General features: G+C 38.3%; 1 protein-coding gene across 1 annotated transcript in view; it reads left to right on the top strand.

The window, feature by feature from the left end:
- The window catches only part of GHR (growth hormone receptor), a 234,507-nt gene extending 231,400 nt beyond the window's left edge, over window positions 1–3,107 (top strand). The window contains 1 exon segment of the mRNA XM_033110150.1: window positions 90–3,107. Within this exon segment, the coding sequence (XP_032966041.1) occupies window positions 90–1,085 (996 nt within the window). The 3' untranslated portion in view covers window positions 1,086–3,107.
- Window positions 3,108–18,757: the final 15,650 nt, after the last annotated feature.

Consider the following 18,757-nt stretch of genomic DNA (forward strand, 5'->3'; position numbering starts at 1 on the left):
ACCATAATTAGTCTCTAAATGTTAATTTGTTAAATCACTTAATCATTATGGGTTTCTTTTCATAGATCTTAATTTTCTTCATTTCCTAGGAAGGAAAGTTAGAAGAAGTGAACACAATCTTAGCCATTCATGACAATTATAAACCTGAATTCTACAATGATGACTCTTGGGTTGAATTCATTGAGCTAGATATCGACGACCTTGATGAAAAGACTGAAGGATCAGACACAGACAGACTTCTAAGCAGTGACCATCAGAAATCACTTAATATCCTTGGGGCGAAGGATGATGACTCTGGACGTACCAGCTGTTATGAACCTGACATTCTGGAGACTGATTTCAATGCCAGTGATGTGGGTGATGGTACCTCAGAGGTTGCTCAGCCACAAAGGTTAAAAGGGGAAGCAGATCTCTTGTGCCTTGACATGAAGAATCAAAATAACCCATCCTCTAATGATGCTACCCCTGCTACTCAGGAGCCCGGTATTATCCTAGCAGAGGAAAACAAATCAAGACCACTTCTCATTGGTGGAATTGAGTCAACTCATCAGGCTGCCCATACTCAGCTAAGCAATCCAAGTTCACTGGCAAACATCGACTTTTACGCCCAGGTAAGCGACATTACACCAGCAGGGAGTGTGGTCCTTTCCCCGGGCCAAAAGAATAAGGCAGGGATATCCCAGTGTGACATACATCCAGAAGTGGTCTCATTCTGCCAAGCAAACTTCATCACGGACAATGCCTACTTCTGCGAGGCAGATGCCAAAAAGTGCATCGCTGCGGCCCCTCACGTCGAGATCGAATCACGTGTAGAGCCAAGACTTAACCAGGAAGACATTTACATCACCACAGAAAGCCTTACCACTACTGCTGGGAGGTCTGGGACTGCAGAAGAGGGTCCAAGTTCTGAGCTGCCTGTCCCAGACTATACCTCCATTCATATAGTACAGTCTCCACAGGGCCTCGTGCTCAATGCGACTGCCTTGCCCTTGTCTGACAAGGAGTTTCTCTCATCGTGTGGCTATGTAAGCACAGACCAACTGAACAAAATCATGCGCCGTAGCCTTCCCTTGATTTCCCGTTAGCTAAATATTTAATGGCAAAGAGTTGGCTGGAACATGAATGCTTAAACCAAAACAATGTTTAAACTTTTTTTGGTGGGGCATGGGGAGGTGTGGATTCTAAATGCCTTTTCCTGAAATGTTGAAACATGATATTAAAAAAAAAAAAAGAAGAATGCTTAATCAGATAGATATTCCTGTTGTGAATTGTAAATATTTTAAAAAATAGTCTCAAAGACTGTCTAGTGGCAGTGATTATCTTGTTCTTGTGGGTGTTAATTTTGTGATGCTAAGCATTGAATGGCTGTGTTTTTAATGTATAGTAAATCATGCTTTTTGAAAAAGCGAAAAATCAGGTGGCTTTTGCAGTTCAGGAAAATGGAATGCAAACTATAGCACAGGCTAATTTTTTTTAAATAATCGGGAACTAAAATTATAGATAAGAAGACAAAAATAGTTTGGATATGTAAAATTTATTTTGACACAAAATTGATGAAGATATTTTTAATAATTTACACTACAAGCATGGCTATTTTATATTACACTACATACGGTGTACTGTAGTTCATGCGGACCCATCTGAAGAATGTAGCAACTACAGTCTGAAGCTCGTTTAATGCTTTGGTCAGTGCACCTAAAGAAAAAAAAAATAAACAAATTAGTTTTTTACAAGGTCCTTTTTATACCTCCCCAAAACTCCTTAAGCACTTCCAAAATGATTGTAGTTACTTGCATTATTGGAACATGCTCGTCTTATCTGAATTTTTAAACAAATATTTGTTCATTTAGGAAACTTTAAAACGGTTGCACAGGTCAACTTATCATGAACCAAAAAACAAACAAAAAATCCTTTCTTACAAATTTGGTTCATGTGAGAGCACTACATACTGAGAGAAGTAGCAGTTATGGCTGGTTCATACTGACCAGAATGCTGAAGGGCTGCAGTTGCACAGGCACTGAGTTTTTTAGGGCACACAGATCCTGAGAGGAAAGCCCTAGAAACTCGGCAGCAGGATCTCCTTAAACACAGCGTGGTTTTCTTTCATAGTTACCTAAGAAGGGAATGAGGTGCAAGAAGCGTTTTGTATGTTGAAGCAGGTCGAAATGAAGTTAACCAAGTAACGGAATAAAAAGTGCAAGAAATAGGTTTTGGTTTCATAGCCCATAGCCAGACACATACTCATTATTTATGGTAACAAGAAACAGAAGAAACAAGATTTTAAATCCCCACAGATAACTCAAAATCTCCTTAAACCAAAAGCGGAAACTATCTTCCTCACCAAACTCTATACGCATAGGATTTATTTAAAATAGTAAAAGAAGATGTTTCATCATTTTTTATTTCCTCTCTGAGTGGACTGGCCCCAAAACAGGTAGTCAGAAGAAGGGGCCTGATTAATTTATAAACTTATAAATTTTTCAGTCCCTTCATAACGCTAACATCATTATTAGGAGCATTGCCATAGCTCCCCACAAGGTTTATCAAAAATGAGAAGAACCTTATTTCACTGAAGAATGCTTCTCATTTTAAGTATTTTTTAAAAGGTTAATAAAACTTTAAAGTTAGCTTTAACTTAAGTATTTGCCATTTAGCTCAGACCTTTTTAGGAAATAAGCCTAATGGTTGGTAATTTTAAATTCCCTCTTTCTTGCAAGGACAGTGAAAAGCTAGAATTGGGTGTTTAAAGTTCAACATGTTACTTCGTAATAGATGTTTAATAGCTTTTGTGCTACCTTGCTGCTATGGTTTTCTCTAATAGCTACATAAGTTAGTTTCATATAAAATTTCATCGATGTAGAACCTAATTCAACTTAAAACTGTGTGTTTGGGGAAACTATATTACTATTTCACAATAGGCTGACAACATTTCTATAGCCAAAATAGCTAAATACCTCAATCAGTCTCAGAATGTCATTTTGGTACTTTGCTGGCCACACAAGCCATTATTCACTAGTATGACTAGTTGTGTCCTGCAGTTTATATTTAACTTTCTTTATGTCTGTGGATTTTTTTCCTTCAAAGTTTAATAAATTTATTTTCTTGGATTCGTGATGGTATGCTTCTCTTATCAAACACCCACATGAAAAACATCCTAAACAGATTGCAAGCTGTGAGTTTTTCCCATTGAAAAAAGGACCCTAGCGCGGTTGGTTTAAACACGTTGGCAATGGGTATGGAGACTTTTGTTATGAGCTGGAATATATAGACGTAGAGGAGGCAGCTCCCTACCTCTCTTTTTTGGGGAAACAGGAGCCCAGCTCAGAAATAGCCTGGCTTGTCTGGTCTGTGCCCTCTCAGGCTCTTAGAGGCATGTTGTCGGTGAGTTATAGTTTGCATGACGTGTGGGGGGAGGGGCGGGGCGGCAGGGACAGCGGTGCTTGGATCTTTAAGCTAATTTCTAGGTTGAGCATGTTGCCTGGAAGGAAGAAAATGAGCTTTCCCGCTACTATTCACACATTAGCACAAGTCAGTTTGTCAGACTAGCTCTTTGTCATCATGGGAAGCAGATAATAAGTCAGACCTGGAAAGGAGTCCAGTCAGATAGATTGTATAGGAGCCCAAGAGAGCAGTGAGCCCATGGAGCACAGATTCCTCCACACGAGGCTCCAGGCCGGTTCACTACTAAATCACAACGTCACGTGCAGGCGCAGAATCCTGAGAGGAGGGACTCTAGTGGCTCCTAGAAGGCCACTGAACAATTAGTTATTCAGCAAGTTGGATGTATCCTGCCATGACTTTCCTAATACTAGAGGGTTTACATTTAATACAGAAAAAAAAAATTCTCTGCCTGCTGCCTTCTGCCTTTTGAGCCACCACTACCTGAAAGAACCCTGGGAAAACCCTCAGGATTTCCTACTTGCTCATTTGGAAATATGGTTTGGAAAATCGTGTCTCTTCTTTCACTGAGATATTGGAACACATACTGCTTTAACAGTCACAAAACAAATGAAGGGTCACCATTTCAAGTATCAGATATTTATTTTTCACATATTCTATACCAACCTTATGATACTGTAAGTTTATCCTATAAACTTATATGCGTACTTCAGGGAATCAGGAGTGAAGGAAAAGGAAGGCCTGCTTACTTCCATAGACTGAAAAAGCACAATCTTCTCTATTTCAGGAGATTTATGTCATATTGAAGATGGCTACACATGTGTTCCTGATTTAAATTTCCCAATTGTTTTAAGACAATTCTAATACTGAAATCTATTCTTGCGTTACAATATTTACTTACGTACATAGTTTTACATCAAAATAATAAATGTCCTTTCATGTTCCCTGTTTAGAGTAAAAATAGGGGGGAAACTAGAGTTTCTTAAGTACAAACTTTAGTTTGGAATTCAAGATCCCACATAATTTGCCCAATGGCCTTTGCAGGCTTAAAATTTAAGAGTTATGTGTAAAGGGCACAGCTTCTGAATAAGAATTTGACATTTGGCTAACATTCAAGCTCTGTTCTCTTGGAAATCTAATAAGATTATCATGTCAGCTATGTTACGTAGGCAAAATTGCTCATGGTTAAAATGATCTCTGACTGGTAAATTCCATCTGGATGGGGAGAAACTCTAAATAAATACCTGGAGATAAACCACACTTTGGACTTGAGTTTGGTGACTCTTGTAATTGAGCATGTCCCCTATGAGGACACTGGAAATTATGCACGGGGTTGGAACAAGAGCTATTGGCTCCAATGGGGCATGTAGCTTCTAAGCCTGGGGGACTCCTTTACCTGCCCAATATGAGACTCCATCCCTTGCACCAGAGCTGTCACTTGGGGAAGAGAGGAGAGAAAACACTGGACAGCTGTATAAACAGCTGTATAGACTGCTGCATGGACTGTTGCCACAACTCTGACTAAAGCAGAAAGCCTGACACTGCCCTGTCCTAAGTCCTTCCTGTCCTATGTTCTCTTGAGTAGACTGGGGCCAAGTGTGGTCTCTGGTCGTCTGGGGAATGTTTCCTGAACCTAAGAAGATCCCATTGCGATGTAGCAAGAGGCACTTGCTACTTCTTGAACAAAGTGTGTGCTCTCCCATCTCTATGTCTTTGCTCATTCCTCTCTCCCACCTGAAAAGTTCCCATTTAGCAATCGTGCCTGTTGAAGCTTGCCTCATCCGTCATGGCCGAGATCAAATGCCTCCTTCATGAAGTCCCCAACCCCAATTCCCTCCATCCTTAAGTGATCATTCCCTCCTCTGAACCACTGTTAATGCTTTGCTCTGGTGTTAGCTCACCTAACAACTGCCTAAGAGGGGTTTACCACCATGTATTCTGGGACATACCTGTTCCCTGAAATATTCTTAAATGAGTGATTCTGTGGCCCAGTTAAGTTTGGAAAACACTTCATACGACACTTCCCTGTGGGAGAGCCAGAGTGCATACTGACATTTTAAACTTCTACAATTTAAAAAAAAAAAATTGTTAGCATTATTTCCTAATTTATTTAACAATGAAAAATATGTAAAGGAGTACCCATTATTATAGCTATTAACACTTGGGAAAAGCTGCTCTAAGAAGACTAACTAGCACAAAATAAAGTTACAGTAAATTTCAGGTACATGTGAATCTGAACAAAGCATATTTATGTGATGCCATTAAACTTACTTGCTCAATAAAACTTCTTAAAAAATAAAAGGCAATGGGAAACAAAAGAAAAAATAAACAGATGGTACTACATCAAACTAAAAAGATTCTGAACAGTGAAGGAAACCATCAACAAAACAAAAAGACAACCTACTGACTGGGAGAAGATATGATACATTCAATGAGGGGTTAATATCCAAAACATATAAGGAACTCATACAACTTAACACCGAAAAAAACAATCTGATTAAAATAACGGGTAGAGGACCCAAATAGACATTTCTCCAAAGATAGACACATGGCCAACAGGCATATAAAAAGATGCTCAATGTCACTAATCATCAAGGAAATGCAATTAAAACCACAATGAGATACCACTTTGCACGTGTCAGAATGGCTATCATTAATAAATCAACAAACAGAAAGTGTTGGTGACGATGTGGAGCAAAGGGAACATTCATGCACTATTGGTGGGATTATAAAATAGTGCAACCACTATGGAAAACAAAATGGAGGTTCCTCAAAAAATTAAAAATAGAACTACCTTATGGCCCAGCAATTACACTTCTGAGTATTTATCTGAAGAAATCCAAAACACTAATTTGAAAAGACACATGCACCCCTATGCTCCTTACAGCATTATTTACAATAGCCACGATAAGGAAGCAATCCAAGTGTCCATCAATAGACAAATGGATAAAGAAGATGTGGTACATATTACAGTAAAATATTATTCAGCCATAAAAAAAGAATCAACTCTTGCCATTTGTAACAACACGGATGGACCTATTATGCTAAATGAAATAAGGCAAAGAAAGACAAATACCGTATGATTTCACTTATATGTGGAATATAAAAAACTAAATGAACAATCAAAACAGAAACAAAGTTGTATAGAGAGAGAACAAACTGATGGTTGTCAGATGGGAGAGGAGTTCAGGGAATGGATGCAAAGGGGGAAGAGATTAAGAAGAACATATTGGCAATTACAAAATAGTCATGGGGATATAAAGTACAGCACAGGGAATATAGTCAGTAATATGGTAATAACTATGGATGGTGTCAGGTGGGTACTAGACTTATTGGGGTGATCATAAGTTATATAAATGTCTAATCACTATGTTGTATACCTAAAACTAATATGTTGTATGTCACTGTAATTAAGAAATAAAAAGAATTATTTAAAAAAGGTAAAGCAGCTGCATGATTCAAATAACCACAGATCCTTCTTATCTCAACTCAGGTACATTACTTTTCTTCATATATGGAATGATATTTTCTAAGGACTTGGAGGTCATAGAGCATTCTTTGTCTTCTCTGTGACAATGTCTTGCTGAAACAGACTTTGAATTTCTTCCCTCTTCAGCTGGAAGACTGGAGGAGAATGGTCAACACATAGGAATTACCAACAATTAACAAATTCTCAGTCTCACTCTGCACCTTGTTTTCTCTGAAATCTGAGGCTTACAACACTGAGAAATGCTTACATAACTCTTCATGAAGAGGAGCATATTTTGCTGTGAAGCTACAGAATGATATGTATCTGTTACTACCTGAACAAAACTAATTCACTCCTCAGCTGTCTGCTGAGTTAAGAAATCATATATATAAAATCAATCACCAAAATGGAACCTCAAACATAACAGATTTTTGCACAGTAGTCCCAAGAAGCAGTCTGTGTAAGGGTATATAGAAAAGCAATTTTCTATTGATTAAAAAAAAAAAAACTCTACATAATTGCTCTGTGGGCATTAAGAGATGTTACCAGCATTTTCTGTAAGTATGAAATAATTTGTCAGGAAATTGTATGCACTTTGGCTTTCCCAATAGTACTGTAGTCAAAAATCCAAAGTGGAACAATTCTTATTGTTAGCTTTCCCTTAGGTAGTACCATATGATAAAATGATTTGCTTAGGATGTTTATTTTATAAAGCACTTTTATATGTATTTTTAAAAAACATAAATCTGTGTTGTAGGAAAGTTACACATTACTTTTAACATTTTACAGGAGAGAACATCAAGGTACAAGACCTAAGAGATTCTCCCAGAGTTAATCAACTAGTAAGTGATGGAGCCAGAACAAAAATACAGACTTTCTTAGTCCAGTAATCTAAAAACAACGTAAGCTACACTACTGGATGGAGGCAGCTTCTGATCCTATTCACAGTGTAGAGAAAGTGGAAAATGAGTTGTTTTATAATATCCATGGATCCAAAGAATCACCTGCTAAAGATAAGAGGTTCTTTTTCTGATAAACATAACCAGTGGTATTCTAGTAAATGTTTAACAATTAATTCTTGGAGAGGGTGGGAGTATCCAGATTTGTAGCATTTGCCAATTTCCATGGTGTAAATATTCCCGATGTGGCTGATTTTAAGCTAGCAATGTTTCCTCACTGAGCACAAAGTTGGGAAACGATTGTACAATCAGCTCTCAATCAGACTGAATGAATGACTCCAGCACACCAGTGAGTCTACACAACCTTATAATTCCACCTGATGGATGACATTTTTTATAATGGCTAGATAACATTTTTCTAGCTAACATTTATGAAGCACTCATCAAGTGCCAGACACTGTTCTAAGCACTTTACGTACATGAACTTATTTTAATCCTCACAACAATCCAGTGAGGTAAATTCTGTAATTCTATTATTCCCAGTTTATTGATATGGAAACTGAGGCACACATAGTTTAATTAACTTGACCAAAGTCACAAAATTAATAAATAGTAGATCCAGGTTGCAAACACAAACACTCTAGCTCCAGAGCTCATGCTGTCCTACTTCCAAATAATAATTGTGTCGAAATTTTATATATATAATGATAACAAAAATCAACCAATTAGTTAGCCCTTACTAATACCGTCTTTCCCCGAAAATAAGACCTAGCCGGACAATCAGCTCTAATGCACCTTTGGAGCAAAAATTAATATAAGACCTGGTATATTATATTATATTATATTATATTATTATAATATATTTATTATATTATATTATAGACCGGGTCTTATAGTAAAATAAAACTGGGTCTTATAATAATTTTTGCTCCAAAAGATGCATTACAGCCGATTGTCTGACTAGGTCTTATTTTCGGGGAAACACGGTAGTCCAGGCAGACAGTTCACATTAGGTATTGTTCATCTTTACATAACACAGCATTGTCTTCCCAGACCTTCAGGGGCAACCATCTAGATTCATATCTGGGGAAAACAGAGATTGCTGAATGTCTGCTTCTGAGTCACTGTACAGCCATGGTGATTTCATCTTGTGTCTCTCCCCTTTATTCCAAGTTTGCTTCTGGCCACTGAACAGAACTGGACCATAGACTTCCTTGAACTAGTGATACAGTGAATTGGGGTAGGTCAAACTTCTTGATACTTTCTGCTCCCCTTATTCACCCAGAACATCTCCAAACCAGCCTGTGCAGAAAGATGGTGATTCAGGTTCTCATTCCAGCCACTCAATGTAGGGGCTGTAAGAGAACAGACAGACCCCAAGTATTCCCTCCCTGCTTGTGAACCCAATGTTTTCAGCTCACCCTCCCTCAGAAGATGATCAAGGGTCAGTGAAAAAAAAAAATATAGGTAAAATAAGAGTCTATGCAGACCACCTCAAGTCTGATCCATGTGTGGGCAACACCTCCCCTGGAAGGCTGGGATGGGAACTGTCCGGGAGGCCACTTTGCAGGAAGTGGGGGATCTTAGATACTTTACATGGCTGGTTGATGTGGGCTAAAGCCAACAGCCTGCATTCCCAGGAGCCAGTGAGTACCCACCTCTGAGCCTCAGTTTTCCCATTTGTTGAATGAGGGTTCTGGGCAGATAATATAGAGGTGTGCTGTCCATATGGTAGCCACCAGCCACACGGGTCTTGTAGGTATAAAATACACACCAGATTTCTAAAACTTAGTACCAAAGACACACGAACATAAAATATCTCATTAATGCACTTTTATTTTGACTATATACTAAGATGATAATATTTTGGATATACTGGGTCAAATAATATAGCATATTAAAATTTTTTTAAAGGTTATGATTAACTAGAGAAAATTACAATATTATCGGAGAAATTTCATTTTTACCTGTAAAAGCTTGTGAACACACATGAAAAAAGTAAACTCTTAACAGGGATTCCTCTCATGGACACCCCCAAGCCCTTGCGTTCCCCACCTCCCTTCCTGAGGCCCACCTTTCTCTCTGAGAATCCATCTTTCTTCAAACCATCAAAGTGTGACTACCTCACTTCTTTAGAAAAACCCTGCCCCACTTTCACAAAGGTTCGTTTGCCTCATACCCTCACCCCTACCCCAGATAATTGGTGAGACAGTACAAGGTCAGTATTATCTTCCTTCACTGTTGAAAGGTAAAGACATTGAGCTTCCTGCAGTTCTTTGATGGGTACAAGTCACAGTGCCAGTGTGACGCAGAGGTAGAATTCTCCCTCTGTGTCCAGAGCCAGTCTTCTTTCTACACCACAATGCTTCCAGTCATGCCTCCCTGATCCCACGAACAAACATATCCAGATAGTCATCATAACGAGGTTTGAAGAATAGTTACTGGGCATCAATGTGCAGCAAGGATTTTCTAGATGAAAGGATATGAGTGCAGCGTAGGTTCTGCCTCAGGATAACCCTTGAGATGCAGTCAAACAGGTAGACAGTCGTGATACACTGAAGTCAATATTAGCATTATACATAGGACATTATGAGAGCTCGAGGAGGGAAATAATCTGCTTGGAGCATCTGAGGAATATTTTGCTGGAAGGTAAAGAAAAAAGAAATGACAACCACATGTACTGCTCACATGTCTGCTCATTGGAAGGATTTTGCTTCACTATTGTCTTTCTAGAACACTCCTGATTGTGACTGTAAATGTGGTTGGTGCCAGCATATGATGCAAAATCATTTGTAGCAGACCTGAATTTTCCCTGCTTTAGTCAACTGGTTATAAGGAACTGCTCGTGAGACTATACATGTAGGTTAAGGGGAAGGGAGCAATCAGCAACAGTAGTTGTTCTAGAAGTCTGATCTCTGTTCCTGCAAATGACTTGTGTATGCTATTCCTGCTTGAACCCAATCTCTTGTACCACTCCCACTTGATGATGGGTTACTGCTGCACTCTCCCAACCTTAAGGTGTGATGGGCTAGTTAACACATAGTTCATGGTTGGCAACTTAGTTGCCTGGTCACTTGAGGGCACATGGCCAGGCATTGAGATTCTGCCAGGGCGGAGTATCAAACCAGGAACTGTTTCTCAAAGAATAGTTATTGGCAGAAGAAGATATGGTTTGCTCCAAAGCCAACAGGGGTCTGCACTGATTCTTTTATTGACACTATTCAGAAATCCCATACAGCATCCCCACTGCAAAAAACTCTGAGTATTGTTCAATCTGCAGTGTCACAACTCCCAACGGGAAGAACTATTGGTATTACAGCCTGAGCTTGTTGAAATGCCTTTTCTTGCTCTGGGCCCACCTAAATCTAGCAGTTTTATGGGTTACTAAATAAACTTTTCAAGCAGCACACTCAAACGTAATATACATTGTCTCCAAAATCCAAATAGTCTCATCAAGTATTTTCAGTACTTACAGTTCAAGGTGCAATAACTATATTTATACTTTGGAAGAGATAGTCTGACATATTCCAGGCCACCGAAACACCCCAAATCACTTTCTCTTATGTCCTTACTCAGCCCATCCAAGATGAAGAATAATGCAAAGTAATGTGGGACAGGGAAGGAACAAAGGGTCTTTTCCTAACACACATTTTAGTCCTGAGATTGTTTTTTTGTATTAATAAAACCACAAATTGTCATTTGATCTCTTTATATATCTTTTACTTCCTTCCCTCTTATTTTACCTAATTGATCCTTTGTTTTAGTTAAAATTCTTGGTTGCCAAGAAATAGAAAACCAAAGGCTGGCTTGAAAAAAAAGGAGCATTTATCTATAAAGTTACAATGGCATCTCACAAAATCCAAGAACAGGAATGAAGAATTGAGAAATGAGAAATTGGAAAGGTATCAAAATCCTGTAAAAAATTTTATTCCATTGTTTGATTTCAACCTCAGTGGTGGTATTCTCTCTCTCTCTCTCTCTCTCTCTCTCTCTCTCTCTCTCTCTCTCTCTCTCTCTCTCTCTCTCTCTCTCTCTCTCTCTCTCTCTCTCTCCCCTCCCTCTGAGAATTTGATTTTCTATTTCCCAGTACAATTGGAAGAAAGAGGCAGCTTCTACACAGTTGCCCAGTCGATATCACTTCATTTCCAGCCACTCCAAGAAAATAATTGATGATATCTGAATAGCCATTTCAAATATCAGGAGGGAGAATTGAATTTGCCCATTTGGGCTCAGGTTTCCATGTTTATCCATGTGTTGTTTTCTGGCTCGGGGTTGGGGGTGGGGGGGCAGCTAGTCACATGCCATAAACAAGGATATGAAATTTTCAGGAAAACAGAGGTTGGGTTGACATCAAACAAAACTATAGCTACCAAAATCTTCTTTTCTAAGTGAAGCAGTTGCTTCTCTTTTCATTCCAGATTTTATTTTTTTCTTTATTTTCCTCATTGCCTTTTGGTATTAAACTGACATCTATGCCCAGCTTCTTTTAAGTTTATTACATCCTGAATTGACCCTTTTGACATTTATAGAAGGAATTCATATTGGAAGAGCAAATGATTACTAAGGTCAACATATGGAAAGAAGAGTTAGCCACTTGCCAAGTTTGGGCTATCGGTACCAGACCACCAGTCTAGAAAACAGAATCCAGCCAGTTTTTTCTGGTGGTGCAGCCAAAGAACATTGGTCAAAGCATGTTTTTGTTGTTTATATCTGTTCAGTTTTAGCTGACAGAAACACATGATAAAATGTTTTTTTTCTAATTAACTCTCCATAAGTTAAATTATTTACTTAAGAGTCATCTTAATGTATGTTTAATTTATCACAGTAAGTTCTTCATCTATCAAGTTTTTTGCATCACTACTTTGTGTGGCAAGAAGAGTTTCAGAAGGAATTGAATCGTTACCTCTTACAAAATCAACCTAGCAATAAAGTCAAAGGAAAAGTTGGTGACTCTTGGCTTAATGTCGTGCGGAAAATAATCTAAATATTTTTTATGGTTTGGGTGCATGTGAGGGATTTAGAATATTCTACCTCTCATCTCATCTTTGAAGAGCACATATTTGAGAAATTATATGTAATCACAGATGAGGAGACTGACAAGCTTAATCTGGACCGTAGAATGACTGACACATCTCGGACAGGCTGCCAAATCTGTCTGACAATGTCTATGAACACTTTGAATCTCTGAGCACCTGAAGCAGTGGCTGATGCCAGATCATTCTTTGCTGTGGGCAAGAACTCCTAAACTATGGTAATTAGGAATCTTTTCATGATACCTTACCTGTATTTTTATAAATTCTAATTGTAATAAATGACAACAGATTAATAAATTTCTTGTAGTTACTAGCTTTAATATTTTAATTCACATTATATGACTACTGGATTTTGTAGAGTGCTAAAATATGCCATTTAAAGGTTTAAATTTTTTAAATGACAATCAAAATTAGTATAATAGCACCTTACACAGTGATATTTAATTGCATTTCTTTACTAACTTTAGCCACAGATTTTCACATAAAGTTTATTGTCTGTTTACTTACGAGGTAGCTAAAGGAGTTATTATATTCCTATCAGGGTTGAGAGAGAACTTAATTAACTTTTGCCTACAAAACTAGTTAGAATATCTGATACTAAAGCTCACATCTCCTTACTGAAAGTTCTGTGTTCTTTCCTCATTTAAACTATCTGGACTTGGGTGTACATTATGTGTATGTTATATGGAAAATTTATGGTATATACATCAAAATGTAATAATGGTTATCTCTGGCAGGTAAGAATATGGGTGTTCAAATTTTCCTACTTTTAGTTTGATGTAATTTCATGCATTTTCTATAATCAAGGTTTATTATTTTAGGATCATACAATAACATTAATATATTTTTAGATTTCTATTGAAATATAATACCATCATATAACTCTTTCTAGTGAAAATCAAAATACAGGGAAATGAACTTGAGAGTTCTAGTTTGTGTGTTTTTTCTCAGTTGAGGTTTTCGTATTTTGTGCTTCCTATTATTTTGTTTAACTGTCTTTGAAATTGTGTATGCACAAACTTATTAGAATTATTGTATTCACTCGTATGAGCAGTGCTTTGAAGGGTTAAACCTAAGAAATTGCAGAAGTTAGGGTTTTTCCAGCAGTTTCAATTATTGGGATTGTTCAGGAAAATCATTGGCACACAAATCTGTAATTATTCACAATCGAAGGAATATTTGCAAAATGAAAATGTCATCAATAGCCCTGCTCAGGAATGTGACTTGAAAGTCTCTGAAATACCCATCAACCCTTTCTCTTATTAACATCCTCACTTCCACTACCTTAGCTCAGGTTCTGATTATCTTATGCCTCAGTTTCCTAAACTGTCCCCCTGATTGCATCAGATTAGGAAAGCTGTCTTTTACCTAATTTGAAAGAGGATTATTTCTGGAAAATGGCAATAAATGAAAAAATATATAGTCAAACTCTTTTCCATGACAGATATATTATGCTCTATAATGTTTCAAATAATAGCAGTTACTCAGCCTTTGCTGCCTAAAACACTACTCCAAAACTTTGTGGCTTAAAACAATAATCATTTATTAGCTCACAAATTGGTGGATTCGCTATTTGGGCATGACCCAGCTGGGCAGTTTTTCTGTCTGTCTCTGTGAGGCTCCCTAATTCGTTCATCTGCTGTTAGCTGATGGCTTCGCTAGTGCTGGATGGTCTAGGATGGACACACTTACCTACTAGGTATTTGGTAGGCTGTTGGCTGGAGAGCCTCTCTGCATGGTCTCCACACCAGAGTAACTCAGGCTTGTTCCAATGGGGGGAGTGCAAAGAGATGAACTGAAATGAGCAAAGCCTCTTAAGGCCTAGGCTACAAATTCTCTTGACACTCCTTCTGCAATGTAACAAGGGCAAGCTAAATTAAAGAAATGAGGAACTAGACCCATCTCTTGAGGGCAGGAGCTCCAGTAAATTTTGGCCTTTTTTTAATACATACATTAAAAAATAAAGAGATATCCAATGACAAAACTAGAACAATTTAGTAGTGAGTTTAATGTCCTTTATTCAAGGGAAAACAGTCCATGGGTTGAGGAAATACAGTGCCTCACAAGCAGTGGAGCACTCTGCTAGAGGGGTTTTGGGCAAGATCAAGTTTTATAGAGCATTAGAAGAACAGGATTCGCTAGGAGATTGGGAATTTCCTTATAAGGCCAGCAGGTCCTATTTTCTAGGGTGAGGTGAGCTAGCTAGGGCTGAATTGGAAGATTATTATTATTGGCGTAGGTTAGGTTTCCTTTCAGGTGTTTCCTGTAAGTGCAAGCTGATTTAGGTTTAGATTTGTGACATGGACCAGGCCACTGGTGCGGCATCCATTTTGTGGGTCCTGACATACAAATTAACTTTATAAGAAGCAAAGGAAGTCACCTCGTTAGCTACATAGCCAGGCTCCAAGACTGATTGATCCAACAGTAACTCTAATTAATTCTTATTGTTCCTCAGAGGCATTCATCTGGTGATCCCTCCCCTCTAATCATCCCGCCCTATTCCTGTGACTCTGCCTCTTTTTCAGTATTCCCCCTTTTATTTCCTTACTCAGCCCAAGAGGAAAGTTCTTATTTGATTGTGTTCTCAATCCATGTAGCGCCTCAGGCAGAGTTGTCACACTGGATCACCTCCAGAGGGCGGGATTTTAAGATTTCTGATTCTGGCCCATTTGAAGATTTCTGGTTCTCAGTGAGAACTCCCTGCAAAGACAACAAGCCTTGATATTATCTTTTTACTTATTCAGCCTGAACAACTCTTACCTATTCTTCTAGAATAGGCTAAAACCTGCAAGAATTACCTTCACTGTAAAAGCTTCCCAATCATCCATAGGCAGAATTAGCAGCTTCCACCTCTGTGGTCTTGTGGTTTCTCAATTTTGGGACTAGTTACATTTGTAGTAATATCATGGAAAAAGCATTGGGCAGGTAAGCAAGGGTATAGAAACATTTCTGGTAGGCAAAATGGGCTCAGGTTGAAATTTCCTGGAAGATCCCTTTTCTGGTGTTTACCTCTAAAGGTATAGTTATTGATTAAGACTCACAGTTCTCGTAATGCTGGCAAAAGACAAGTCCTATTGTACTGTTAAATTAATTAAAGAAGGCCATTAGACTGAGGTGGCTTTAATGCCATGGCATTTACAGAAGCAAACCAGGATTAAGCCTGTGAACACCTCAAGGTTAAGAAATGAAAAGCTAAGGACAGCCAATCACAAGCAGCCAACTAGGCTTTAAGCTTTAGCCAATCAATAATTTCCTTGATTTGCTTTTGCCTTTTCTCCATAAAAGTCTTTCCCCAGCTCTTGTTGGTAGAGCCCTCCTAACTACTTCTGATTTGGCACTACCCAATAGAATTGATTTTTGCTCAAATAAACTCTTAAAATTTTTAATATGCCTCAGTTTATCTTTTAACAACACCAAAGTAGCCTAAGAAGTTAATTGCCTAAAATCACTTATATCTCAGTAAGATATATTTCTAAGTGGTTCTCAAATGGGTTCAACTGAAAAATGATGTTTAATAATCTTTAGTTTCTATTACACTATTGTTCTCTAACTAGAATTCTTACTAAGTCTAAAATATTGGACTATTTCCTTTTATATCAGTATCGGAAAAAAATTAATTGACCTGCAGATGAATCTTAGAGTGAATTTTAGTTTTAATAAAAAAGGCATCTTTGCTAGAGTCAGAAAATCAGATTTTAGGCTGTGAATATCATAGGGGAGGAAAATTTTTCTCTTCTGCTCTTCTAGGTTCTGTGGCTGGTCTAAGAATTAAATTGACATAAAACAGAATAACCGGAGGGAAAAAACAATTTTAATTATGTTTTTAGGAGCCCCAGAAATGGCAGCCAGAGGATTTAGGTTTATATACCATCCTGAGCTGAGGAAAGGAATAGAGGTCTAGGGCTTCAAAGAGAAGGAAGGCAATTTATGGGAAGTTGAATAGAGAAAATGAAATGTTTGGTAAACAAATGTAGCCCTACCAGGTAGATAAGTGTCTCAGGTAAAGGTATCTCTGATAATAGTTCTCTTCCTGGTACAGGACCCCTTTCTAATGGAAAGTACACTAAAAAAAGTAACTTTTACTCTGTTTTCAGAGCTTTTTTCTGTGTCTTGTTTCTAAAAATAATCAGCTCCAAATAATCCTTATGCCAAAGAGGCATGTTTTGGGGTAGCATATGTTGCTACCCTTCAATATTTTACTTCCTTTAATAGAGCTGCAGGGAAGAAATAACTAATTTTTCAAAAATAGAGAAAGTGGAACAAAATAAAGAACAAAATGTATTTTCCTAAAAGCAGCCATTTCAATAGTACAACAAAATTAGGTGGCCTTCTCCTTAATGTGTTGTATTCATTTGTTGAGATTGAACATTCAAATAATTTAACATAATCTAACTAAATTATTTGTATTTTAAAATTTGGTTGAAAAATAGCATGGAATTTCAGGTTGAATTCTCTAGGAAGCGGATTCTGAGCAGAGTTTAGCGTGTAGAATATTTGTTAGGGAGTGTCTGGGGAATAGGAAGGAGAAGGAAGCAGGAGTGGACAGAACAAGAAGTCAAGATGCAATGCAGGCCCAAGAAAGCCTTGGCTGACCCCCCAGAGAGTAATGGATTTGGAATGGCCCTTCAAGATTGTCCTGAATCATCCCACGATGTCCAGGCCTTCATGCCCCTGCCTCAATTACGTGGCAGTAGAAGCTGCTACAGCCATTCCAGAGAGCAATTTAGCATCATTTAGTGTAACTGAGTAAGCAGATACCTTTGGCAGAATTGTTTGTTTGTGTGTGCTTCTGAGAAACTCGGTTTATAAGGAAACATGGTGTGGCAGGGAATGGGAGTCTGTGTATTATCCATCATCAAGGGACTACATAAACAGAATGGGTGAATTCATGTGACAGCCCCGTTCTGTGGTCAGAAACAATGAACTAGATGATGATGATAATGTAGCAAACATTTGAAGCACTACTAGGGAGTGATAATAATACTAGCAAACAGTAATTGTCCACTTACTGTTTGTCAGGCCCTTTATTTACCTGTGTCATCTTTATTCAACCCTTTGTTATTTTCATTATAGTATTCCTAAATGTGGAAACTGAGATATGGAGAGATGAAATAATTTGCTCAAGATCACCTAGCTAAAAAAGTGGCAGAACCAGACTTTAAAGGTAGGAATTCTAGCTTTGAGAGGTTACACTTTTAATCACTACCCCAAGCACAGATCTTTGAGATAGAATGTTGAGTGGGAAAGAACAAAGTAGTTGAATTAGTGATGTTACCCTTGCCTGGTATCCTGGCTCTCCCTGACTCCATCAAACCTGAGCATCAGAAAGAACCAAGCCTCCTCCCCTGACCATAACAAAGAAATTTTTGGAATAACCACATTCACCCGTATCCTTTTGAATAACCCATAGGACAGTATTTTCTAGGCTTATTTTCAAAGAATTGTTTACACAAGCCGTGACTATCAATGACAAAGTACAAAGATTCTAGTTGATGCTTGCATTTCTCCCCAGGAGGAGTGCAACGACTTGGTGCAGTCAACAGGGGGCGCTGCACGTCCCTCCACCTCTGCATCTCGAGCTTTCCCATCACACAGATTAAAGCCCCTAAACTTCCAAGCCACACAGATTAAAGCCCCTAAATTTCCAAGCCACACAAATTAACAACAGAGGAGGTAGAAGAAGGCAAACGTGGGGTGAGAATGCAGGAGTCAGAGACAGGGCCAGCTTCATGGGTGTGGGACCCACGTAGTAACACAGGGCCCTGCATATAAAAAGGCCCACTCACACTTGGTTTAATGTTCTGCTGTTCTATCCTGAAATCCTTAATATTTTTTAACAGGAGCCCCACATTTTCATTTTGTACAGGGTCCCACAAGTTATGTAGCCAGTTCTGGTCAGAGGGCTTAGAACCTGGCACTTGCAGCCACATTTGGCATCCCTAAGGAAAGGTTTGATG

Source organism: Rhinolophus ferrumequinum, chromosome 7, assembly GCF_004115265.2.
Source record: "Rhinolophus ferrumequinum isolate MPI-CBG mRhiFer1 chromosome 7, mRhiFer1_v1.p, whole genome shotgun sequence".
Lineage (NCBI taxonomy): Eukaryota > Metazoa > Chordata > Mammalia > Chiroptera > Rhinolophidae > Rhinolophus > Rhinolophus ferrumequinum.